Raw genomic sequence first — 27,815 nt, forward strand, 5'->3', positions numbered from 1 at the left:
TCAAACACCGATTGAAAACTATTTACTCCCACACGTCGATTAGTGCGTATTTGTCGGAAGACTTTTATCATCGCCTTCCGGAGGTGACTATAACTATTTATCATGTTGATTGGATTTTGCGACAACGGCGTTCCACCGCCATTCATTCTCTCATTCTGGGAGATGGCACTACTACTACTAATTGTGCGCAGATTTTACAAGAGTTCACGCGCTACTATACAGACTTTGCACGTGCGCGTCCCATAGACTACTCATATGCCCCGGAGTTTTTGTCCACGTTATCTCACCATCTCACGGATGACGAGTGTCAGACATTGATCAATCCCATTAGTGCGGAGGAAATTTTCGCAGTCCTCAGGCGGGCAAAGGGCAGTAGTGCCCCCGGAGAAGACGGATTAAATATCCAGTTTTATAAACAGTATTGGTCTCACCTCAGTCCCTCTATTACCGCTTTATTCAATGCTTGGTTACAAGGCGAAGCAGTGGGTCGTAATACCGCTATCTTAGTCCTCATTCCGAAATCCCGCACAGCGCATTATGTTCAGGACTATCGACCTATTTCTTTATTGCCCGTCGATCTTAAGTTGTTCACTAAAGTGCTTACAGCCCGACTTCGACCAATCATCCGTCACTACATTAGTCCTTATCAGGCAGCACTCCATGCTACGCATAACCTTTCATATACTCTTCGTTCTTTGCGCGATATTTTTGCTTATTTTCATTTTCGGCAGGTGCCTGCGGGTGCATTAGCTGTAGATTTAGAAAAAGCGTACGACAGTTTGGATCACAGTTTTTTGTTGCAGGTGCTGGAAGCCTGGAGGTTTCCTTTAGCCTTCCGCAGTCATTAACAATTTATATACCACGGCCAATTTCCGTATACAGATTAACGGACACCTGTCCCCTCTTATTCCGCTGAAACGTGGATTAAGGCAAGGATGTTCTTTGTCAACGATACTTTTTGCACTCGCATTAGATCCTTTACTTCGACAGTTGGCCACCCTGCACCCCCCTGGACCCTCCCGTTTCTTGAGTCAAAATATATTCGGGTATGCGGATGACGTCACCATCACCGGAGTGGATCCTGTTCTTATGGCGCGGGTTTTTGCAATGTTGCAACGTTTTGCACTTTGTTCCGGATTACAGTATAATGTACAGAAAACTAACCTATTACAGTTCAATGGTTTCCATTTACCTGCTAACGAGCCCGGGGTGCCGTGTGTACCTCACGTCACTTCCTTGAAGATCTTAGGTATCCCGTTTACGTCACAACCTACTCCCCTTTTCGAGGAGATTTGGTCCCCGTTGTTGTTACAAATTCGGCAGCTTTTGTTTTCACAGCGTTTCCGTCGCCTTCATTTAATTCATCGTATTCACTTTATCAATATTTACATTGCACCCAAGCTGTGGTACCGGGCTCGAATTTTCCCCTTACCGGAATTGTTCGCTAAGCGGTTTGACTCCTTATTCCTATGGAATATATGGCGTGGCTTCTATTTTCGTATTCCACGTGCAGGACTCTATCTTCCCCGTTCACAGGGAGGGCTGGGTCTAGTACATCTCAGATTGAAATGTCAAACTCTGTTTATGCTCGATTTCTACGCTGCAGTTGCTATTAACGAATCCTTCACACAGCAATGGATACGATGTTTTTGGCCTAGTTATGAATTCCCTGTGAGCCCCCCGTTTATTAACTTTGCTGATTGTTGTCCGACATACATTACTTCACTAATACGTTATTGGACATACAGTGGTGTGATTCTCTGCCCTACGGGATACAATTCTCGCACTTTGTATAACTTCCTTCTCTCGTTGCCTAACGATCAGATTATTCTCCGAATTCCTCACCGATATCCTCAGACTACGTGGTCACAGGTATGGGCTAATATCTTTGCCCCGGTATTACCTTCATACCTACAGGTTGAATGGTTTCAAGTGGTGCATCAGTTGGTGCCTACGCGCTCCCGTTTATTTGAGCTGAAACGTGTTCCTGACCCACTGTGTTCTCGATGCGCCAAAGAAGATACTCTATCCCACCGGTACGATCAGTGTGTGGGTGCTCCAGCTATCTGGAACTGTCTCACGTCCTTCTTAGGACGAATTTGTCGTCGACCTCCACACCAGTTCACAGTATCCTATGTTTTGTTTCCGGATTTTCGTTATTTTCCACAGACCAAACACCACGCTGTGCTTTTTCTACTGGCGTGTACAATTGTGTATATCCATCGCCATGTGCCTTTGCTGGATGCTCGCACCTACTTAGATTTTTTAAAACGCACTCGCCGAAAGCTCTTTTCCCCCGAGTTGGACAGGCAGTATTTTAGTAGGTTTTTAGAAGTGGTGTTGCAGTAATCTCCTTCCTTCTCGTTAAAAAAAAAAAAAAAAAAAAAAGCTACAACTCATGATGTAGGTTTATCTTTTCGTTTTTATTTTTTTTTCGTGATTATTGTTATACTTTACATTTTCCTTTTCTTGTATGTAAGACATATTGTATTGTATTACCCTAGGAGTCAGTCTGGTTCTTGTACACTTTTTGTATAAAGACAAGCATATGAACAATAAAACTAGTGGCTCAGTGGTAGAGCGTTCACCTCTGGTGCTTGGGGTCCCGGGTTCGATCCCAGCCCCCGCCATGTGAACTTTGTGGTGGACAAACACCGTGTGCGTGGGTTTTCTCGGGGTTCTCCCGTTTCCTCCCACTTTCTTCATTCCACCATTTTATTCATTACTCATTATCACCGTCTCCTTTAGCCTAACCGGCATAACGTGGGACGTAAAACTCAAAGATTTCATTTCAAAACCACATACACCAAAATTACGTGTGTAGAAAACTATGGCCATATAGAATATGTATTTTACTATATTAATAAACGAAAACTCCATAAGGAAACCGATAGAATAAATGACAACTTCAATATGCCTATGAAGCTTCCATCGATAAGCTGTATTAACATATTTGTCGGTTACATTGAACTATTGCGTTTTTTTTTTTTCTTCGTCTATAGGAAAAGTGTTCATGGCTCCATATCCTCTTCTCTTAAGGTAGAGTTCAAACTTAAACTGGTTGGTTGTTGTGCATATACCATTGTCGAATCTAACTAGTATATGATAACTTCAGACTGTATTGTATTTGTAGAGAAAGAAATGCGATGTTTATGTGTTTCACTAGAGAGGTCGTGTAAGTTTCTCACTTAAGTGATTATGTAATATATTATCTCACTATGTAATTTAATAACTTTCTCACAAAAGTATCTCTGCACTGAAAACATTCTGTACCAGTCTCACTACTGATGGTGTGATTCCGTAACTAATCTAAAAGCAATAAATAGTATAGCTGAAAATGTTAAAGCTGGACGTAACAGATATTGTTATCTTTTAAGTATAACATAGTGAAACTATATAATAATGAAGTTGTATAGTAACTTAACAGGTCTGTGATCATTACGTATTTTCCTACACTACTGGTTGCAAGATAAATTTTGTCTTTATATGATGGGACGGATACATTTGCAACATTTATTGAATACGTCGTCAAATACTCTGTAGCATCCTTAAGTGAGAAGTTAATGTTCGAAAGTAGAATCCTAACATTGACTTAGCAAACAAAAAATAGTCAGCTTTTTACGTATATTAAATTTATTAATATAGCTACATTTCATTACAAAAATATATATTCTATTAGAAGAGACAAACTGTAATCCTTCTCTTTAGGTTTATATAAATTAAAACTAGCTCTTTTCTTATGTTCATGGCATGTAGTTATTATCTTTTCTCATTTCTTATCTTTTCTTTAGACATCCCGAGTCACATGATGACGCAACAATCAGTGACTTTCAAGGCTCATTTGGATTCAGGTAACAATCCATCTACGGAGGACTCCCAACAATTGGGGTGGTTCAGTGTTTCAAATCAACTCGCTACAGATTTTAAACATATAAAGACGAAAATTGGCTTCATTTTTTCGTTGTCCAAGACACAAGAATTTGAAGTTTACTTCAAAGGTAAATCCACAATATCTTCTTTCAAAAGAACTAAGTATCTTTAAGTTGTAAATTTGCACACTGTTCATATCATAGTCTGTAACAGTAAAATTTAATTGCAGTAGCGTGCTTAATATGAAGTTTAACAGTTTGAAAAGGTTGAGAAAATAGAGACACATGTTATATCAACAACAACAACAGCAAAAAATGTTAATAGACTATAATATATTCTTATTTTGTATACACGTTTATGAACAACTGATGTGAATGAGAATCAGTGACGGCTTCGAATCTTTTTTTCTTTCGGGAGAAGAAAATAAATAACCAGGAAAAATATAAAAATCGACTCCTATGTAAGAGTAAATAAAACGTACGGAATTCAAAAATCCTTGGTAGAGAAAATCTTAGTTGTAGTTAGTAGAATTCACTCCACAGCAACTCTCTGAAATCAATTATATAAACACAAGTCATCATAGTATAATCTTTCTCCATCCTAAAAGGCAACTCTTAGAAAGCTGTGCTTTATCTATAGGTAAGAAACAATCATTTGAAACAATCATTAGATAGGTAAGATGGATCCATGTCCAAAGAGAAACTAATATTGTATATAGAAAGGAACAATATTTGCTCCTTTTGTGGGCTAAGTTTGAAAATCATTTAGCCAGGATCGATGATGACTTACATTTATTTTATTTTATTTGAAATTCGAATTTGATGTTATTTGATTCTACTCGACTCAATTAGTCTGCATACCAAATTTCAACTTCGCAAACTTAGGGCTCTAAAGTCATGGAGAGTTCAACCCCCCCACTTCAAAAATAGATACTTTTAGGCCTTTTTGCTTTTAGAATTCGGCTTTGATGTTATTCAATTCTACATGTCTTGATTTCTCTATACATCAAATTTTAATTTGTGCAAATTAAGAGATCAAAAGGTGTGGGAATTAATGTTTTGCCAAAAAATATAGGAACTTCTAAGTTTTTTTTATTTTTTAGTTCAGTTTTGATTTTAATGGATCGTTTACTTGATTAGTTCACGTACCAAAGAACTAACCATCATTCCACGAATAAAAATTGTCTACGCTTGGATAAATTTCTCATTGCGCTTTTCATACTAACTTGAGAACACTGAATTCTATGGAACTATTTTTAAACATATGCGTCCATAGCGTGCCTAGAAAAATTATCTCAGATTTGGGATATAAATATTTTTATTTTTGTTCCATGGAGGGATAAGTTTCAAAATAATTCCTTGGATTCTTATCCTCAAATCAGTAACAAAAACGTACTTAGAAATGTATCGAAGCGTGGGCACTTTTACAATTGGCATGTTTGGCACCTCAGAGATCCCAATTTTGAGATGATTTTTTTCGTGACCTTGTGGACAAATATGAATCAGGATAGTTCCACTGGATTTAGCACCCTCAAATAGGAACAATTAAAAATTTATTCAAATGAGGGCACTTTTTACTGGTGGCATGATCGTTAGTTCTTTCAACATGAGCAACGCAAGGAATCCAAAGTAAAGGGGGATAAAAATTTTGCGAATTGTTAAAATATCGTATACATTGGTTTCAACGGGAAATGTGGAACATTTTAGAATTTTGTTATTTAAAATACATATGGAAAATCATTCTCTTAGCCGATCAAAACTACAGCTTCTAACGAAGATAGCAATGCAAACAACTAAATTATTACTTTTTCTTAATTATTTTAAATATTTTAAGCCTTTTAGTTTTAAAGAGTTCTGATTTTTTATTTTGATTTTCTATTTTTATATTTAAACGCGTACAGTTCCTTAGATTACGTAATGATTATTTACAGATTTTAATTCAAAATCAATATCTGAGTAGTAGGATTTACGTAATCGAAAATGTGCTATCCATCTGCATTAAATTTGTTAATGTAATGGGTCAAAGGCTATGGAGGGCAAAACTTTGCAAAATGGTATAATATTCAGCTTATAGGTTTCAATAGGAAATGTGTTTAGCTGTGTAACTCAGCTTTAATGTATTGGAAAGTTTACAAAACACATGATTCCTCTGCACTTGCTTCGGTCGGTTACTAAAAAGAATACAATCTCAAAACCGAAAACATTTTATTGAAATAAGCAATCCTACTCGACAAAGTTTCTGATTTAAAAGTTATAAAACTAGACTTTTCTACATTTTGTCACTAAATAAGGAGTGTATCGAAAAGTAGTTAGCAACATTGGGGGTGTCGGTGTGCACTTGCGAGGCTGCATAGACGGCAAAACCTGGAAGCACCTGGTCAGTTGGAGTCTTGTAAACGGATAGCTGCGTGCTTGTTGCTGTGTTCCGAGTTGAATGGGAAATGTCGCGTGTGAAACGGGAAGTGAAGTGGGAAATCCTGCACAATTGGTGCACCGTCAAAGGCTTTGTGCACCGTCAAAGGCATAACATACAATCAGATACGAAAAAAATGTGGGGTTCATCATACAACTGTGAAATCGGTCACTGAGAAATTCGGTGAACATTACAGCTTTGAAGATATGCCGAGATCCGGGCGAAAAAAGGTTCCCAGAAACCCTGGACTCGACCGTGAAGTTGTGCGGTTGATACACCAAAATCCATCAATGTTTGTGCGGGATTTGGCTACCAAAGCGAGAACGTCCATAGGAATGATTCAGCGTATCAAGGCCAGACATAATTTGAAGACCTATAAGAAGCAAAAACGTGCGAAACAAACACCAAAGCAGAGACAAACGGCACAAACAAGAGCCCGCAAGCTGTATGACAACATCGTAAAGTCACCAGAGCGATGTGTGTTGATGGACGATGAAACGTACGCAAAAGAGGACTCAAAAATACTTCCGGGACCCCAATATTATACTGCATGCAATGTTGGGGACGTATGTGCTGCATAGAGGTACGTTGACGTGGAAAGATTTGGGGAAAAAGCACTGGTATGGCAGGCAATCTGCTCCTGTGGTTTGCGCTCCGGTATTTTTTATGCAGAATCCATCATAAAAGCAGAAGTGTACCGAAAGGAATGTCTACAAAAAAGACTGCTGCCATTGTATAAAAGGCATGTAATCCCCCCTGGTTTTGGCCCGACTTAGCAACAGCACACTATACTAAGACGACAGTACGGTGGCTCAATGAACAGAACATCGAGTTTGTAGGGAAACACATGAATCCACCAAACTGCCCCCAACTCCGTCCAATCGAAAGATATTGGGCAATTGTCAAACGCAACTTCCGAAAGAATGATAGACCAGTGCGCAACATGGCGGACTTCAAGAGAAACTGGGCTGCAGCATCGAGGAAATGCACCGTCGAGACTGTGCAACGGCTTAATGGCTGGAATTAAACAGAAACTACGTTCATATGTACGACGGGACATGTAACTTGTATTTTCTTTGTCATGTAGATAAATAAAGGTTCTCTATTAATAAAAATGTGGGTTTGCCTCACTTTTTATCTTTTCTTCTGACTTTCCTGACATATGCAATGTTGCTAACTACTTTTCGATACACTCCTTATATGACGGGGTTGTATCACGATTTCTCTTATGCTGTGGTGACGTTTGGAAACACTACAGTGTTCACAGTGTACAAATGAATAGAAAAGTACTTTATGTGGTTTTGATGTGTTATTATATTTGCTTTGGGTTTATTCGAATGTCATGCCTTGGAAATGACAATATGATTTAAAAAAAAGCAACTACTAAGTTTAAACAAGTTCTTGTCTTTTATATTAAAATTCACGCCACTTCGGGACAACTGCCTCGACCTGCTTATTGCCAATAATGCTTGCTGGCTGTCATTAACCACAAAAAATTGCATTCGTTTTGTTATTTGTTTGTAACCTATTTAAACTACTGCTCCTTCGTGGTCACGCGGCTAACGTTTATGCTTCATGGTCTCAAATTCAATCAGGATATTTGCCTCAGATACAAATCCGATTAATGATTTGAATTCAGCCTTAGAGCTGCAAAAGTACATAGTTCATGAGATTCCTTTTGTAAACTGCAGGGACCAATCAATCATTCTTCATGAAAATAAACGTCTTATACGAACAAACCAGATCAATAGTCTCAACTTTTGATGACATGAAAAAAGAGGATTTAATGAAGAAAGTAATCAAAGAAGGAAGAAGTTTGAAGAAATGGATAAAAGTACAAGGAAGGATACCAAAAATGAAAGGTTTCCCAAAATTACACAAGAAAGAGGTGAAGCTTAGACCCATACTAGACTGTAGAGATAACTACTGGGAGCCACTAGAGAAGGAGTTGAAGGAGATTTGTGAAAGCATAAGAGAAGGACAAGAATTGAGCAGAGTGAAAAACACAGAAGAAGCCAAAGAGGTGTTAAGGAGAGTGGATCTTAGTGAAGGCAGAATACTTATGTTCAGTCTTGATGCTAAGGCTATGTTCCCGAGCCTTAGTAGAGAATCGATAATAAGTGTCATAGAGGAAGAGATGGGAAGTAATAGTATAAAAGGATGGACAAAAGAGAGGGTAGTTAAGGCTTTGAAGGTAATATGGGAAAACAGTTATGGTATAATAGGGGAGAAAGTGGTGAAAATAAGGAAAGGAATCTGTATAGGTCCGAGGCTGAGCCCAGTACTGGCAGAAATAGTTATGAACAAATGGGAGAAAAAGGTTAAAGGAGAAGAGGGTGAGAACTTGATCATGTTTTGTAACTATGCGGATGACTGTCTAAACTTCTGGAAAGGGACTAGGAGACAATTAGAGAACTTCAAGGATAGTGTGGAAGATAAAGGGAAAGGCATAAGCTTGGAAATGGAGTTGGAAGAAAATGAAAGAATAAACTTTTTAGACATGACCATAATAAAACAAGGAGAAAGGCTTGTTACGATGTGGTACCAGAAAGAGTGCTCAGTGGGGGTGTACTGCCATGAGAGGAGCGATGTAGATTTCATAACAAATATGATAAGACGAATAGAAATGCTGGAGGACAAAGAGGAAGGAAGGAAGGAGAGCATAGAGAAATTCTACAGACAGTTAGAGAAGAACGGTTACCGTAAGAAGGAGTTAGAGAAGGAAGAAGAACGCAGGAAAAGGAAGAAAGGAAGAAAGAAGAATGAAGAGAATGAGAGTGGAAAATGGCATGGTATAGAAAGTATGGGAGAAGAAACAGAAAAACTGAAGAATTTATTGAATAAAGGAGGGGTCAGAACTTATAGAAAGAGTGAAGAAAGTTTATTAAGATCAATAAAGAATAATAATAGAAAAGGCACCAAAAAGATTAATGAAGAAGAAGAAAGAGTCATCTACAGGGTTTGGTATGAAGACTGCGATATGTCATATATAGGAGAGACAGGAAAGAAAATGAAAGAAAGTATAAAACAACATAAAGATGATGTGAGGAGAAAGAAAGATACCAATGCCATATACAAACATGTTAAGGAGACTAATCACGGGATTAATTGAAATAAGACGGAAGTATTGAAGATGGAGAAAAGAATGATAATAAGGAAGTGGAAAGAAGGAGATTGGATAAAGAAGGTAGGAAGAGATAAACTGATGAACTGGACAGGGAGCCTACCTATTAATGAATTATGGCAAGGAAGTTTGGATAGAATAGACAAGAAGAAAATAAAAAAGGCCCTTAAAAGAACCAAAAATGGCGGAACGTGATTAGTTGGAAAGTGAAAAAGGAGACTTAATGGGATTGACTGAAGGCCTCAGCACATAGAATAAAAATTTATAACAATGACTGTATATATGTCTGTTAAAAGAATTTAAACTTTTTCATAACAATGACTATCTATATCTATATCTATATATCTATATCTATCTATCTATCTATCTATCTATCTATCTATCTATCTATCTATATATCAGTGGGTGGTTTCTCTTAATGTTAGCATATTTGTACAAACCTCCTTACAATATTTTCAGTTTTTATTTATGCTAAATCACTTTTCGTTTTATTGTCAACATCATTTTTCCTTAAAGAAGTGCGTTTAAAACGGGGCTGGCTAATAGCTTTCTGCTTGGGAGTTTGACAAACTTCCCAGCTGGGCTACTGCGGGGGTTGCGAGGTGCGAGGATCCTTATAGTGCCTCATAGGAATCTATATGTTTGCAGATCTTTTGCAAGCACGTCTAACAACAAAAACAACTTTTCCAAAACAAAACGCTTTGGAACTGGAAATTCTCCACCGTACCTCTCCCTGCAGTATTGGTTGGCACGGTTCTCGCCTGAAGGGGAATGGTCCGCTCCTTCAAGTCGTACACAGAGGAGAAAAAAAACTTGCGCCTTGCCTAAATGCGAGATTGCCAAGTGGTCATAACTATTGGTTCTGTCAACTAAGTAAGGTCAAGGCAGCTATGGAGACAGTAAAGGCGACCCCGTGAAGAGTGAAGACAGATTGAGGGTGTCAATAGTTAATACAGCCGTGTTTGAATGAGTAGAAATTTTGGCAGCATAGAGAGAATGTTTTCCTTTTCATACGTGTATGGGTGAATGAGAGAGTTGGAGAGCAGTTTTTAGAAAAAGAGGGTTAATGGGGGGAAGGGGTGAGATTTTAAAGGGGACTTGCAATCCCTGTTCTCAACTCGACTGACCAATGTCCAATGTAGGAAACACTTGTCTTTCTTCACTTTCCTCTTTCGCCTACTATCACCCACGCCTTTGGCTGCTTAAATAGGGGTAGCCCCCCTCACTAAAAGGTCTTTGAGGGGGAGTATTTGTATGGTTTCTTTTGGCGCAAAATAAATCACCGGAAAAAATCATGTATTTGGAGTAGGACTGGAGTATGTTCACGATCAAATTGTCGAATCTGTTCGTACTTTGTAGTGTTGTGTGTGTGTGTGCGTGTGCCGGTCTTCGTTGTTCATTGGAATGGTTGCTGTAATTGCATAATTACGTGTCTGTCCCTGATATACGTGAAGTGACAATGAATTCTGTAACGTCTCTGTTGAATGAGCCGTTTTCAAAAAGAACTTTAGAAGGAAAGCTACTTAACAAACATTTACAAGGAAGTCCAATCTCAACTTGTACGAACAGCATGAGTGTTTATGTAGATGTGAAATTAAAAATGCTTTATTTTTGTTTTCTGTGTTTGTTGTTCGGGGCGGCGGAAGACGCATAGAGTAAAAAAGGTGTGGATGTCCAGCATCTGCACAACAAAATTTTTAAAAAATGAAAATTCGTCAGCTCATATAAAACACGTTAATCTCATTGTGTTGAAATGTGAATATTGCTGCTCAACTAGATGCTGGTTATAGGCGGTCCATTGAGAATCTCAATCAAAAGTGACGCAAAACATGGTACGTGCTGAATAGAATCAATTCGGTTTTGTGGCGTCTTCGAACTGGCTTTAAGAGGACATGATGAAACAGACTTCTTCAAATCCATGAGTATTTAGTGTATTAATTAATTTCAGCGCTGAACTTGACAGCGCTCTTAAGAGTCATTTAGAAAACGCAACAATTTTTAAGGGTAATCAAAAATCATACAAAATGAGCTTCTCCATCGCATGTTAGAAGTATACCATGAAGAAATCGCTATTATTGTTTATACTAATCATTATTATTATTAAATTATTATTTATAATAATATTAATAATAATGGAAAACGAGGTCATATATTGTGCACCACTTAAAATTCAAACCACGAGCCGCCACTGATAAATATATACTTGTTAAAAGAATTTAAAAATTGTCATAACAATACTACATATATGTCTGTATTTTCATTTACGTTTGATAGTGTCTGAAGAATATGTTAGATATCCGAAACCGTTACTTATAATTTAAAATATAATGGGTTTTAAGCTTTGGTCAGTGTTTCTTTTCTTAAAACTTTTATGTGTGTGACAGGAAAGTTTTATTCTAATTCCTTAGCCAGCTTATTCCCCCTGACTCTTGCAGCGCTCCTAACTTTTCACCTACTGATAACTTACTTAAACTCTACCTAAATCAACACAAAATAAAAGTTAGTGAGTATGTATCATATTTTCTTATATACGGGTATTTTTCCAAATCACCATATCAATCATAAGGCGAGATATTCGAAAACTATAAGGGGCAAATACTGTCACCTTTACTGACCTCGTTGCAGGCATTCACGTAAGATCTGGATATTGAATATTTAATTTCAAATATATGTAAAAAATCATTTACGAATTTTTTAAATTTATTGTTTTCCATCCAAAGTTTCTTATTTTGCGAATTGTATTTGTTTCTTTGTTTCTCTTTCTGTATTGACCTAATTTTATCATTTGAAGCCAAATGCGCAATCTTGCAGATGCAATTGTATCAATATTGAAAAACAACAGATAATACGTCAGACGTCGCTCTGATAATTTCTTCATCTCCTACTTATGACATAAAATTTATCTGAAGGGATTATGTAATATTTGAAGTGAATAAATAGTAAGAACTGAACATGCAACGTAATAAGTCTCATGATATTTTATGATACGGAAATAATTAATTTAAAGCAGTGGTTCCCAATTTTTTTAAGACTCCTGACCAATACATCATTTTAGATTTTACTTTAGGACAGGAGGGCAAGGTTTTCCACCGACGTAACAGTTTCACTGTTTATATTATAAAGTTAACTAAGAAAGTTCTGTCGCTTTTTCACTCACCACCTTCGAACATATATATGTCACCTCGAAGATCAAAAATAGTCCCCATCGGAATCGACGACTTTCTACCAACGCTCTGAAAGGCCATAAATTCCGTCGCGACAGAACTTGGTGGGCCGTGAAGCGAAGAAGGTATCAAGTGCATTTTGGACATCTACTAGGAATTTGAATTGGTGTCCTTTAAAGTGATCGTCCAAGAAATAGAACAGGTGATAATCGGATGGTGCAATGTCCGGGAAGTATGGCGGATGCAATAGTGCTTTCCGTCCAAGTCGTAGAATGGTTTCCAGAGTTCTCCCAGTCACGTGCAGCTTAGCGTTGTCCTGTAATAGAGGGATCCCTTTGCAGTTCAGAAGTGCTGGCTTCAGAGTTTTGAGTTTTTCTTGAACATGGCTCAACTGCTAACAGTACACAGTTGTATTGATGCTCTGATCAACTGATAGCAGTTCCCGATGCACGATGCCGCAGGAGTCCACCAAACACACAGGAAGACCTTTTGGTGCAGTAATGGTTCCGTCTGTTTTGGAACCGTTCATGGGATGCTAACCAATGATGACGGCGACGTGGAGCTTCGTACAGGACCCACTTCTCATCACATGTCAATACCTTGTCCAGAAATGGCTCCTTCCTCGGCCAAGACAGCACAGAAACAGGTGTCTGTTCGCGTTGCCTTCTGGCCCGGAGTCAAATCATGTGTGGACCCAACTTGTAGTGCTTCCCAAGTTGATGGAGGTACTGCCGAATGGTTTCTCCACTCACACTGAATTGTAGTCGCATTTCCTCACATGTCTGTCCACTGTTCGCCTCAATTGCTGACTGAAAATCTTCATTTTGTATATGTGTTGATCTTCCGGCATGTGGTGCGTCTTCGACTGTTTCGTCACCGTCCTTAAACTTGTTAAACCACCGCTGCACTGTCCACGTAGTCACGACACCCTCACCAAAGGCCTGGAATATCTTCCACCCCGCTGCAGCGGCGTTTGATCCCAGTTTGAACTCGTACAGTATACATGTCCTTATAACGCTCTGTGGAGATCCCATGTTCACTCTGTCCTTACGCAAGTTCACGGTGTAACTGAACTGCCACAACCAGATAATATGTTGAACATACCCACAGCAAGAACTGACTTTCGCCTTAACCCAATTCACATTCAACTCACGGTGTGAGGGCCAATTGAACACAGACCTCAACAAAGAGCGACAAAACTTTCTTGGTTATCTTTATAGCATATTATCATACAATTGATTAAAATATAATGTATTGCTCGAACTCGGGAGAGAAAGTAATTGCTCCTACTGTCCCCAAATAATGCCCCTGCTCGTTTCACCTCTGAAAAGATAAGTTGAGAAGTTCCTAGTAAGGAATTTTCCTTGAATGTTTGTAGCAACTTAAATTGCCTAGGTAGTAGGCCTACGCTGATTGGAGATCCCTACTTTAGATATTGACAAAAATCTAATCCAGTAAATTTAGAATTCAAACGATGGAATTTCGGGACACTTGCAGGAAGATTATCTATTCCCTTTAATGATTCTTAAGACGTTATTCTCTCATGATAGCTAATGTAACAAAACTGTGACCACGATAGCGCGCACAAGTTCCAGATTGCACAGTTTTAATCGCACAATAAAATCTTATTAGTACTCCTTGTTACAAACTCAAATAATGCATTTTCTACTACTTGTATTCAGATTTAAGTAGCTTTCGATGCTGAGTTAAGTGATAGTTTTAGTTTGGCTACACTATATGTAGTTCTCAAAATATGGGGCGTACAAGAAAATATATGATTGAATGAAATATATGGAATTTTGTGAATCAGAAGCCACAACTTTTTGAACGGCCCCTAATTCGAGTTTTCATATTTTTTGCGGAATAAGCACATTATACTGTTAATTGTTAATTTCTGTTTGGCTACACTATATGTAGATCTAAAAATAGGCCTATGTGGCGTACAAGAAAATGTTTGATTGAATGAAATATATTGATTTTTTTTTATCAGGCGCCACAAAAAAATTTTTCGGTCCCTATATCGAGTTTTCATATTTTTTTACGGAATAAGCACATCATACTGAGTAAATTGTTAGTTTCGGTTTGGCTACACTATCTATAGTTCTCAAAATATGGGCCTACAAGAAAATGCTTGAATGAAATATATTGAATTTTTTGGATCAGGGGCAAGAAAATTTTTGAACGGACCCTAAATCGAGTTTTCATAATTTTTACGGAATAAGCATATCATACTGAGTAAATTGTTAGTTTTGGTTTGGCTACACTATATGTAGTTCTCGAGATATAAGGCCTACAAAAAATTTTTTGCCAGAAATATATTGGATCTTTTGATCCAAAAATAATGCTTAGAAGATCCAAGATCTGAGTTCTGACGTTACTTACAACTTCGGCGACATAATGCAATAAAGGTAAGCATTTTAAATCAAGTTCAGTACTAAGTTAGAAGAATCCAAGACGAAGGAAAACTGTCCAAACGCCAGAGACTGTCGAAGCTGTCAGGAACCTCTATCTTGCAGAATTCGTTGCGTTTTGAATGGCGGCATTCTGTTGTATTAGATTTCTCACGCTGCAGTTTTGGAAGACTGTTGTTTCAAGATTTACATTGCTATAAAACGCAGGTAGTTCAAGAACTGAAAGTTCGTGATAAGGCCGGCGTGTTATTTAGTACTTAATTTTGGCAAAACATTTCTTATTTAAAGTGAAAGAAATTCTCCTGGAAAATCTAACGAAGCGCACTTTCATTTAAATGGGTACGTAAATACAAAATGCATATTGTTCCCAATAGCATCGTTACAACCTTGCCAATGCAAAAGGGTATACCTGAAGTACACAAATCAAAATCTGCCGTTACTCTATACCACTATATATATACAGGGTGTTTAATAAGTAATGGTCATAAATTAAACCGTAGATAGTACACGCCAAAACTAACAAAAAAGTTTTAGTAAACATGTGTCCGCAAACGCTTCGTAACGGAGATAGGGACTGTCGAAAGTGTGAGAAAATAAAGTTCAGAGACGAATATCTCAAAAAGTATGAATCGGACAGAGGGCGGTCCAATTAATGACTATCGAAGTCAGACCTGCTATGCAGAAATGCATGGTTGATAACTCTGCAATGCGCGCGCAAGGGGTTCCCCAAAGAAACGGAGGGAGTCCTTGGAAAATTGTCATGGTAAGCAGTTAACGTAATGAATATTCGCAAACTGGATTGCAAGGGGGAAAGCATGACAACATTCGAGTATGTGGGAGGCAGATCTGAAACATTCCGCATGTTGAACGCGTAAGTGTATTACAACAAGCAAAAAATGATGGACATGTCGTGTTTGTCCATATCAACAAACAAAAATCGTCACGTTGGTAATGTGTACAGTATTAATCATAAGGTAAACAGTAAATACCCAAATGTGTAACTACAGAAGAGATGCATGAGAAATTAACTTACCTCTATCATTAAAGTAAATGTTGGAAGTGTCGTCCATTCATGCGAATGCATGCTTGGACCCGCCTTCGCAAAGATCCAAGTACTCGTGATAACATGCCGGCATCCTGTTGAATATGTCCACAACATTGTTCCAATCTTTCTCGAAGGTCTTCTAATGTTGCAACAGGGGTAGAATAAACTTGCGATTTCACATGCCCCCAAAGAAAGAAATCTAAAGAATTTAAGTCCGGGGAGCGCGGTGGCCAAGCAATAGGACCCCCACGTCCTATCCACTTTCGTCCGAATCGGGCGTGTAAATGTTCTCTGACACGGTTAAAGAAATGTGCTGGCGCTCCATCATGCATAAACCACAGTCGCTGACGCCTATCGAGAGGTATATCTTCGAGTAGAAGCGGTAAATCGTGTTGGAGAAATCGCAAATATGAGATGCGTTAATGCATTAGGAAGAAAGAATGGCCCTACGAGCTGATCACCTAAGAGTCCTACCCACACATTTAAGGAAAACCTACGCTGATGTCCTACCTCCACTATTGCATGTGGATTCTCAGGGGCCCACACATGAGAATTGTGAAAATTTACAATGCCATCCCGGGTGAATTGTGCTTCATCAGTAAATAGGACGTCATCAGTGAAATAAAGATTGCCAGTAATTTGTCTGCGAAGCCACTGACAAAACTGCATTCTCGCCGGAAAGTCTGTGGGGGTCAGAGGTTGGACACGTTGCAGATGGTATGGGTACAACTGCTGTTCACGGAGAATGTGCCATACGAGAGCATTGGATACGCGTTCGGCAAGTCCCACACGTCTTGTGCTCGTTCCTGGGTTTTCGTCCACTGCCTGTAGCACGTGTTCTTCTAATTCAGGGGTACCTACTGTCCTTGGCCTTCCCGGCCTGGAACAATGAAAAGCTCCTATGTTCTCGTAGCCTCTGATGTATTCTGATGAATGTTCTTCGGATCAGAACCCCTGCATTCAGTGGGCACTTCAGCGGATTTGAACCCGCAACATCATGCACCCAAGGTGAGCTCAACGTCTGTTGCAACCCCGATTCAGTATTTTCAGCTGGCTTGCATGTTCAATCAGTGTTCCTTTAGGCCATTCCATTCATTTTCGCTCATCGTTTGTCTTACTTTGGTGTGCTCTGAAGGAGTTCACACCATTCATCATCACCTTTCTTTGATTGCATCTCTCTTTTCCTGCTGGTTATGCAACCACACACGGCACGTACACATTGTCCGCCATTTTGTATCTTTTCGAGCTTTCCACTGGTGCCACGACTTATGAATAACTGGTGGAAAGACTCGCCCTCGATGTTCACCTTGAGCCCCCTTTCCTTGGACAATTTTCCGGGAATCCCTCCGTTTCTTTGGGGAATCCCTTGCAGGCGCATTGCAGTTGTCGACCATGCATTTCGGCATAGCGCAGGTCTGACTTCGATAATCATTCACTGGATCGCCCTCTGTCCGATTCATACTTTTTGAGATATTCGTCTCTAAACTTCATTTTCCCACACTTTCGACAGCCCCTATCTCCGTTACGAAGCGTTTGCGGACACATGTTTACTAAAACTTTTTTGTTAGTTTTGGCGTGTACTATCTACGGTTTAATTTATGACCATTACTTATTAAACACCCTGTATACATTCAAGAATATTTGCAGTTTATAATTGGTATTTGTATATTAAATATTTATGTATTTATGTATATTAAATATTTATGTATTTATGTATTTATTTATGCACTCATGTCCAAAATGATTATCACATATCTATAACTGTATTCTTGTAAGAATATAATTTGATAATAATTTTGCAGGGTACTTTTAATACTGATACTATGTCTATAATCGAGAAATGTATATTTGTGGTAAATTTCATAGGAAAAGAATTATAAATTCGAAAATTAGAATGAGTAAAACAAAATGTTGCTAAATGGACAAGAAAGTTTTATTTTTGTTTTATTGTTCTTATTTACTGTTCTTTTGACATGAAATTTGCCACATACATGCCTTGACCGATTATACACATACTAACATTATAAGAAATACGTGGCGAATTTGTTATCAAATTATATTCCTACAACAACATATTTATAGACATGCCACAATAATTTTGGACATCAATGTACATAATTAGGACAAAATAGTATATAAATATTTATTCTCCACAGATAGCCACGGGAACAGAACTATCATATCTGGAAACGAAGAACTCCAAAATGCTGTAACACTAAGTAAAGATGGGCTGTGTAATTTATTTGTGATATTAAAAGGAAATTCCTAGTGATTTATGGACCAGGTAAATATTGGTTTCTCTTTCATTTTCGTATCACAAGGGGAAACATAATGATTCATACTTGAGACATCCATGAAATTATTTTTACATGTTACGAGGTGATATTATTTAAAGTCAAAATCATATTAATGTGCAAAAGGTCGTAGTTATTCAATGAATTATAGTGCTGTAGGCAAATATAGTTTAGTTCGAGGAGGCAATAAGAACGCTGTAGAGAAACTCCTACGCAGATAGTGTGGCAGTCATTTATAGACAATTACGTAAATTTTCCAAATAAGATCGTTTTACTCGTATAATTCTTGTCAATATATATCATTCGTGATATAATTACTTATACACAGAATACTCAACTGATTAAGTGATAAAAATAATACTTACAGGGCTTTAAAAAACTTAGTCGTTGGTATTTTTATGATTTGTTGAATCAGGCATCTAATATACAGAACGGTTCATTTTTGGTAGCTAAAAAGTATTGAAAAATAATTGTTCATTCTTTTCTATCTTTCCTTCACAACACAGAAGCGGACATTCACTATTTATTCTGGTCCGGGAGTGGGCGTACTCCCCCTTTAGTTTCAACAGTATAGTATTAGTATGTGGTAGTGTTAGTAGTGGTAGAATGTCTATACACAGTTACCTTCAAGTCTTATGAGTCTTAAGAGTCATAAACATCGGTATGATCACCATCCATGTCGTAACACAGCTGAATTCTGCGCCAAGTTCTCGCAGATGTTTTCGAGGGTGAAGGCGTGTTCCACAGCTGCTCGTAATTCCTGCGTTGTGTGATACCGAGTGTTTCTTACTTGTTGTTTTATGAAACCCCAGAGAGCATTGTCTGTTGTCATGAGATCGGGACTTCTTGGAGGCCAGGGAAAGGAAACTGGTGAAGATGCATAACACATTGTTGATTACTCCAACTTCACTGCAAATAACTGTTACCAAGCAGAAAACAAATGAACATGGATAGCAATGTTGCCAGACAATGCCAAGCAATGGTACCAAACAAATGTGGATAAAACCTAAGACCGTCAGAAAACACCAATTAGGGGTACGCCCACTTCCGGACCGCCCTGTAGATATCCACTTCGTCAGAGAAACTTTTAAACAATTGCTTCTCATATGGTATAATCAAATTTTTCATTACGTTGCCTGATAATTCACTTTTCGAAATAATACAAAGTAGAAGTTTATGCGTGTGAAATTGGAATCGATTTAGTTTTATGTTAAGTATGTATGTATGCTATTATTCAACCGTGGCTGATAGAAGAAAATATATTAGTGAGACATAAAAGATTAATCAAAACAAAATGAAAAGAGATCAAGCACAATACTATAATATTGCATGTGTGACAACGTCGAAGATGGAACAATGCTTCATTCTCATTAAATGTATAAATGTATATGGTTATTTGGTTTAAGGAGTAAAATTTAGTTGCTTATTCCATGGCTCCAGAAAACTCTCGTATTCTTTTAGTTAAAATTTAAGCAAATACCTTCTGTAAAATATTTTCTAAATATACAAGCAAAGAACTAATGTATATGATGTTTTGATCCTAACTATAGTCACTAATATAATAATGTATCCACATCATACATGTTCGGTATTCGTTTCCCGTAATTTTGGAACAAATGTTTCAATTCGTGCACTGCTTTCAGTAGTATAGCTACCCACAAAAATATATTTTCTTTACGTGGAAGAAAATCGCTCACATTCGTTATGAAAAAAGAAAAAGAAAAAAAGTTGTGATCAAAAGCAAATGTACTATGAGGTGGATACGCAGGTGCAGCCACATCATCCAAATAATAAAGCACTAAAAACGAGTACAAATAAAATAACATAGGCCTGTTTTTTTACACACACATAAAAATAACAATTTTGTCACATTAAGTGGGACCTCAATTTTTAGTTTTGTAGATTAGAGATCACTGCTACTCTTTCCAGCTCCAGACCTTATGTCAGCGGGAGGGCGATAGCAGGTAGCAAGCAAGACGTCCCAGAAAGTTGGACACTGTTCGACTCCTTGCAAGATGGAAAAAATGTTTTATGACCCTTTCAAGACTATGTGTACACAGTGAAATATGGTAGGGTTTCAAGATTTATTTTTTATGACAGCTACATGTTCTTCTAACGTGGCAACCCATCTTAAGACACTCCTGGGGTAATGTGAGAGTTTAATTGAATAGGTTATATTTGGACACTTTAATTAGTAGGTTTGGACCGCGGATGTAAATTGTTGGTCCACACGGCTCGAAAACCAAAAGTATCATGCAGATTAAGGAAGTGCAAAAGAAAATCAATAACATCCAAAAATATTTTTTGTAAGTGTAGAATAACTCGATAGAATTAAGTGTCCTCCGTAAGAATACATATATTTACAAAAAAGAACATAATTTGATATATAAATCATTATTTCAATAGATCTATAGTGTTTAGAGCCATTACATTAGTCAATATTGTCGAATGCAAATATTATTTGAAATGAAGGTATCTTTATAATATCCCAGAGTAGTTGTGAATTGTCTTTGCAGATATGGTATTGGTATATAAAATGGGTTTATTGCTTTGGTTGTTTTTTCTGTTTTCGCTCTTCATATTTGTTTGCTTGCTCTTATTGTGTTAATGTATGTTTAAATTATCAGCATTTCTATATTGTTTATTTGGCATTTACACAAACTTATACCTTATGTAAACCGTAAGAAGTATACGCTGTCTCTGACTCAGCAGTAGAGAGGACACATCTAATGCAAACGGTGGTAGGATCCATTCCCTGTAAGTAAGTTTGTGGGTGCATAACATCGTGCAGACAGTTTTTCTGGGAGTTTACCCCGTTTCCTTTTAATGTTCTCATCCCATCAACTCCTCCATCATCACTCGATTGAATTTATAGTCTCTCTCCTGTAACCTATAGAAGACATCTTTGTGACGCAAAACATAAACTTTTACACCTTGTGCCAATTACGTTGTATATCAACGGTTTAATACCGCGCTGGTTATATATTTTTTATCAGTTAGAAGAAATAATCTATATTGAGTAAATAAAAATCCTTCAAATATCGCACTTAGAGGAATAAAAAAATGTTTCGTAGATAACACAGACAATTATTAATTACCTGACAAAGCTTAATTTATTTTGTATTAATCAATATTTCCTATACCTTTTCGGTTCATAATTCTCTTCGTTTCCGTTGGTTTCCCAAGTCAGAACATAGGTACACGTAAGGCATTCATAAAAATACATGTATATAAATACATAAATAGGTATAAACAGATACAGCGGTGAAATTCAGAGGGAGCCAGATGGATATTTGCTATTGTACCAATTTTAAATGGGGAACCGCACATTTTCCCACCACAGCGCTCCGTTAAAACTAAACGCTCGTATAGTTTTATTTTGCTGTAATTAATGTCCGCTAGTCTTACACTATTAATAATAATAATAATAATAATAATAATAATAATAATAATAATAATAATAATAATAATAATAATAATAATAATAATAATAATAATAATAAAGCAAGTTTTTTCCGATGTCGTGGGAGTTCAGTAAGTGTGTGGTCTTGGGAATCACTGATTGAAGACCTCGCCACCCATGACAAAGGCCTATACATAAACAAGTAGAAATATCACGTGTATACCGCGTGAAGGAGTTTGGTTTATATGGAGTGATATTTTCTCAGAATTGAAACCGGAAGATTTCTATCACTTTCAGTTTTAATAGAGAGATTAGAGTGAAGATGGAACATATTCTTAGGACGCTTAATCAATTGCAGAAAACCGCTTCTTGGTAAATATTACAGTTTTTAATCTATAGTGATCAACGTTATAGCAGAAAATGGTTTATTTCTGCCATGTCTGATTTGTAAGGTTTCGCACGAGATGATACAAGAGAGAGTTCTTCCAATAGAGAAATATACATTTTTCGAGTCGAGACGTTACTTTCACAACACATTTTCGAGACGAAACGAGACAGCCTCAAATCTTGTCTGATGCGCATCCTTACATGTTTGAATAGAAGGCTAAGCAGAGCTGGGTTCACCCATGTGGAGGCTCGGAGCTAGAAAAAATATGCGGCCCCTGTTCAGTTCTCCTAAAATATGTCTGTGGAAGTATAATAGTAAACTTCAGTGAATATGTTTCATATTTTGGTAAAGTTTTATCTTATGATGATGATTGTATGACTCTTTTTTAGCCAGCCAATTGAGATTTTGATCAAAGTGGAGGCGCCCGTCCACCTGGAAGCCCGGGACTACAGCCTCCCTAAGCCCCTCCCTTAATCCGGCCCTGTAAAACTGAAAAAAGGGGGGAGGGGCCGTTGCCATAGAAACAAACGTTTCCATAACAACGAATCCTGTCACTGCTTGTCAGTCTAAAACTGTTTGAAGAAAAGAATAAGTCGTAAGTGGGAATCCTTCACCCCTGGTGGGGATGTTCATGAAGCTATCAGCTTATGTCTAATTACGTTGGAATATATTAGCCGTTTCTTAATTTTGAACATACTAGATTCGATCGAAACGAAAAAACTTTTTATCGGACTTCTAAAGAGAATGAAATAAAATAACTAAATACATGACCGTGTTTATTATCTCTAGGATTCCCAGTCACGACCCCCCTTTTCAGTTTTATTAAAAAATAAAAATATAGAAGAAGAAGATGAAAAAAAAGGAAAAGGAAAATAGAAGAGGAAAGAGGTAAAGTAAGAAAGTAATAAAAAGGAAACTGTTACTGCATATTTTGAAAAATATGGTAAAGAAAGTGAATAATTATCGAATTCCAATAGCTATTGGGTTAATATTTGGTATTCAGGTGATTAAGGGTAGACACATGTTAACCCATACATCCCCGATCTAGATCCATTTAACCCCAACTACCAAATTATCCCGATCTAGATCCGAGATAGATGAGAAAGTTTAAGTTTACAGTTTATTCAATATTTCCAGAAGTTCTAGACTAATATCCAATATTTGAAAAATGAACGACGCAGTTGATGGCATGTTAGAAACGACCACAGAAAAAAAAAAATCAGAGTATCACATATGTGTCGAAGATTTTGACTTTCACAGTTCTCTCATGATGATCATTCGTTCAGGCTACTTCAGTCCTTTTTACTTCCTTCATAGAGCCAACTTAAGTTAGTATTAACATTCAATGAGTTTAATTGATAACTACCATTAATTATAATAAATCACACATATATGTCAAAATAATGGATGCACTTAATACTAAACCTACATTTCACTCACACACACATTCATACAGGACAATGTATACTTCGGGTTGTATTTAGTTAAATTAAACTAACCTAACTACATTACTATATACATTTATTACATTTCAATAGAAGAAAAATTAGTTGGACATAACAGGGAAAAATTTAATACATGGAAAGAATGTTTCATTAACATGCATAGAAATTCGCTAATTTTATCAAGACCAAATAACACATTTCTCTTCATATATATATATTAAAAGTTGAATTACATGAAAGAGAATTTGACAAAAAAAAAATGAAAAAAAAAACAAAAATAAGGAGATTCACAGATCAATACATTTAGGATTCAGTGTAATGAATATATATATATATCATTGCGGAAAACGAAAGAAAAAAAATAAATTAAAAAAAAATATATATATATATAATTGGTTAATCATTCTAAAAAAAAAAATACTTTAATAGCATTTTATTAGGTCTCTGTCCCAAGAGGAGACATTTCGACGATTTTATGAGTCTTTGTTCTCACATCGATAATAGCTCCTTTTTCCAACTCTCTTTTGCACTGTGGTTTGTGTCCATGAGAGTGTTTAATTGTTTTTGTTTTAGCTATAGACAAATAGTCGCTTCATATCACATATATATTTATATTTCTCATTTTGTCACTCGACGCACTCAATATAAAATTTCAAAGTTTATCAAGGTTAAAAAATTTTGAATCCAGTCACAGACATTGAGAACATATTTCCATATTCCGGTATTCACATTAAGTTATCAACTAAATTTCTCTTCATTAAATTTAAGACCAGTAATTTTCTTTATAGTATAGATCTTGTAGTCAAAAGATTCTAGACACTGAATAGTTAAATTTCTGATCGTAGGAGAAGGATTTGTTTCAGAGTCTACTGATAGAAGATTCGTTGGTGGGGCACACTGTTTCGTAGGTTATTAATTTCACTTTGATCTTGCGAATAAATTTGAATGAGGATTAGGGTTATTTTACTTATCTTACGACCTGCTACTCGTTTTACTTACATGCGGTATTTAACATTATATCCAACTTTAATAGTTACAGACGTCAGTAACCACTCAACAAAATGTAATTTATTACAATATACGCGGTAACGCTATATATCACAAATAGTTGGTAAAGGTCGGGTGTCAAAAACCTATGGCAACCTAAACAAAACCAGGGTAAATACCGAGCCCATTACATGCATACTCATATATATATATATTCATATTATTCAATACAATAAATTTCACTTTAATATCCATCGTAGTATTTCGTCGACGTTTAAATTCTACATAACCGTTCATATTCGACAAGTATTCATATTATATAAATATTTATATTTTATTGGCTCAAAGACAAAAACAAAAACCCTGACTATCAAAAATTCACTTTTTTTTTTATAAGGTTGCAACATTGTAATTTATATGTATAAACCCGATAATCAATAATCATTTTCAATTTACTAAAGATCCGCGTAGATATATAAAAAATAGTTAACATAAGAGGTGGAAATGCAACAAAATGAGCAGGCACGTAACTTTTAAAACTATGTAAGCACATATATAGATGTATATATAAAAAAATCAATGTTATTGGAAACTAGTGGGCCCAGACTAATAATACATACACACTATATGACCAATCAATAGAAATAAAAACCAGTAATCAGTTGTCAATGGATATAATTTGTATGATCCATGAATAACGAATGTTTCTAGGAATCCGAAAGCATAGTGTACCTTCCCATCAATTTCTCCAGTGGTGGATTGAATATCGCGAAAATGGTCCTGAGATGTGCTGCAATACCTCCACGAATTGCATCCCTCGATGTCTCAGTTAGTACATATGGTCGAAATAAGTGATATGGAATATTGTACATTTTCATGAGTTTCAGAAACCGGGGGGGGGGAAGGTTGAAATTTTAAAAAAAAAATCTCGAAGTAATGAAGACAGAGAGAGATAGAGAAGAAGGAAGACGAAGAAATAGTGGCGCCAAAGACTTAAGTGGGAAATAACTAACGCTACAAAGACAGAAATCGAATTTCGCTCTCAACAAAATCCATAGTCAAAATATTCTTAACATGCCAAAGGGTGGTCTACTCAAATACGTAGACTCAAGGAACGCCCTGCTGCCAAGGATGCAAGTTCTGTGTCCATCAGATCCCAATCCCACAAGTATTTGGTTGTAAGATTGAAATCCGATCCCCGTATCCGGCCCAAACCAGCAGGTTCCCGGAAATCGTCCGGAAGTTTAGGGTAGGCGTTGATTTAGAATTTCAAAAAAAAAAATCATCCGACCTCTTGGAAACTAGAAGATTCCAGAATAGTAATGAAATTTAAGTAATAGCTAAGATATCCCTAACGAGAATTTGCCAAATTAAAAAAAAATTAAATAAACTGAATTTTGAATCGGTGATTTCAATAACCAAAACATCACCGATAGCTACCCTGCGCAGACACGCCACAGTCTGGGATGTCGTTAATTTCCCTCATCTAATTAAACTAAGAAAAGAAACGAAAATACTTAAGGGGACTAGGGGTCGACATCCGGGTACGCTAATGACATGAATATTAATTTAGTAGCAGTTGATTTAATCGGATAGTCCGGACTGAGTTATATGAACACTGCACAATAACTAAATAAGGTAAGCAACGAAAAAAAAAATCTCGGAGAGGCAATGAATGCTAAAGGTACAAATGACCGAAACCTGTACTTTTCGATGATCACAGGATATAGCAGTTGGTTTTCTTAATTATCATTTCTGTCAACCTTTAGAAGTAATTCCCACATGATGCTACTCTATCTATTGAAAGGCTTAAGATCTGGGGCTGTTGTTAGGAGGTACATAAATGCAAAGTAACACACAATTCCCAACTATAATTTACTATCCAAGTAGCAAACTCGGTTGGATGAATGCACTGGTGTGGAAGTCAAAACGCGAGAGATTTTTTTTCCCTCTTCGTAAACATATTCATATTTTCACTATATAAAATTCACTAGGCCTATCCATTTAAATATAGGGGTCATCATTTCATTCATATTATATATCATATTATTAACATATCATTACATTCATTCATTATCTACTAATTTTCGCACGAAGTAATATTTTATAAACACCCTATTTCGTACATTTTACACGCAGGCCATACACATATTTACATTACGCAGTAATAAATATATATATATATAACTATCACAATCTATCACGCTCAAACCACCACACGATCACATTCATCGAACCACGTACTCTTTATTTCGAAGCACCCAAATTGTATTTACCTTGCAGGTTTTTAAAAAAAAAAATCATACATGGATTTACGGAAAGTTAAATTGTCAACGATTAATCTATTTCTGATTTGTTGATAAAACTGAAGCAACAATGGAATTTTCTACAGCTACGGGAAAAGAGAATTTAATACTACATTTTTAAACAAACAGTAACAGCATATGGGCTTTACTTCTATTAAGAAAATAGGTGTTCTTTATTTCAGCGGATTATTCATTAACTACTGGACCTAGCAAGCTGAAATTTTCAGTACAGTAAGATCTCATGCTATTTTATACGAAGGTATACTCATCCGAACCGAAAACCATGTCCAATGAAAGTAATTTTTGAATAAATGACTAAAATCCAACAACTTAGATCACTAAGTTATGCGATGTCGTATTGTCAACAAACTATTGAGTACCGAAACCGGACGCTGTGGCGCTGTAGTGGAGGCATAATTTACCGTGTACTGAAATCTATACTTGTACTTATTAATCAGAAATTTAATATTTACTCTGGTTTATTTATGTTAGAAAAATGGGACTAAATTAACATATATTTATACACTGTCCTAACCGAAATTTCACACACTCACACAAGACTACTAACTACATACACCACTGCTAATACTATACATAAAACAACTAACTAAACCAAACATGCACCATTTAGTTACATGCATGTTGACAAAATAAATACTCCCTTCTGATATATACCGTCGGCTCTATTTAATTTAGAGGGGGCAAAATGAGAAAGATAACCACTAGGTCCAATTGACCTGACCAATTATTTACATAATGACTACCAAAAGTTGATGCCCGGGGGGCACCTTAACGAAGTTTATGTAGGGACCCTTCCCCTGAAAGGGGAAAAGGCCCTAAAACGAACAATAACTAACCCATTCCCCCGCTAGAACTGGTTTAATTCAGAAAAGGGGATAGGAGCCCTTTTGAACTAACTTAAGCTGCCATTATGATTATTTACAGTACTATCAAACCTACTACATA

The 27,815-nt window shown here is 36.7% G+C and overlaps 1 protein-coding gene across 3 annotated transcripts in view; it reads left to right on the forward strand.

The window, feature by feature from the left end:
- The window catches only part of LOC145676515 (uncharacterized), a 139,093-nt gene that overhangs the window by 87,759 nt on the left and 23,519 nt on the right, over positions 1-27,815 (forward strand). For all 3 annotated transcript variants that reach the window (XM_081747339.1, XM_081747338.1, XM_081747337.1), the window contains 2 exons: positions 3,792-3,998; positions 18,183-18,310. In XM_081747339.1, the coding sequence (XP_081603465.1) occupies positions 3,806-3,998; positions 18,183-18,295 (306 nt within the window). In that variant the 5' untranslated portion in view covers positions 3,792-3,805 and the 3' untranslated portion in view covers positions 18,296-18,310. The remainder of the gene's footprint in view (positions 1-3,791; positions 3,999-18,182; positions 18,311-27,815) is intronic.

This window comes from Thermobia domestica, unplaced genomic scaffold, assembly GCF_964235325.1.
Source record: "Thermobia domestica unplaced genomic scaffold, izTheDome1.hap1.1 HAP1_SCAFFOLD_189, whole genome shotgun sequence".
Taxonomy (NCBI): Eukaryota; Metazoa; Arthropoda; class Insecta; order Zygentoma; family Lepismatidae; genus Thermobia; species Thermobia domestica.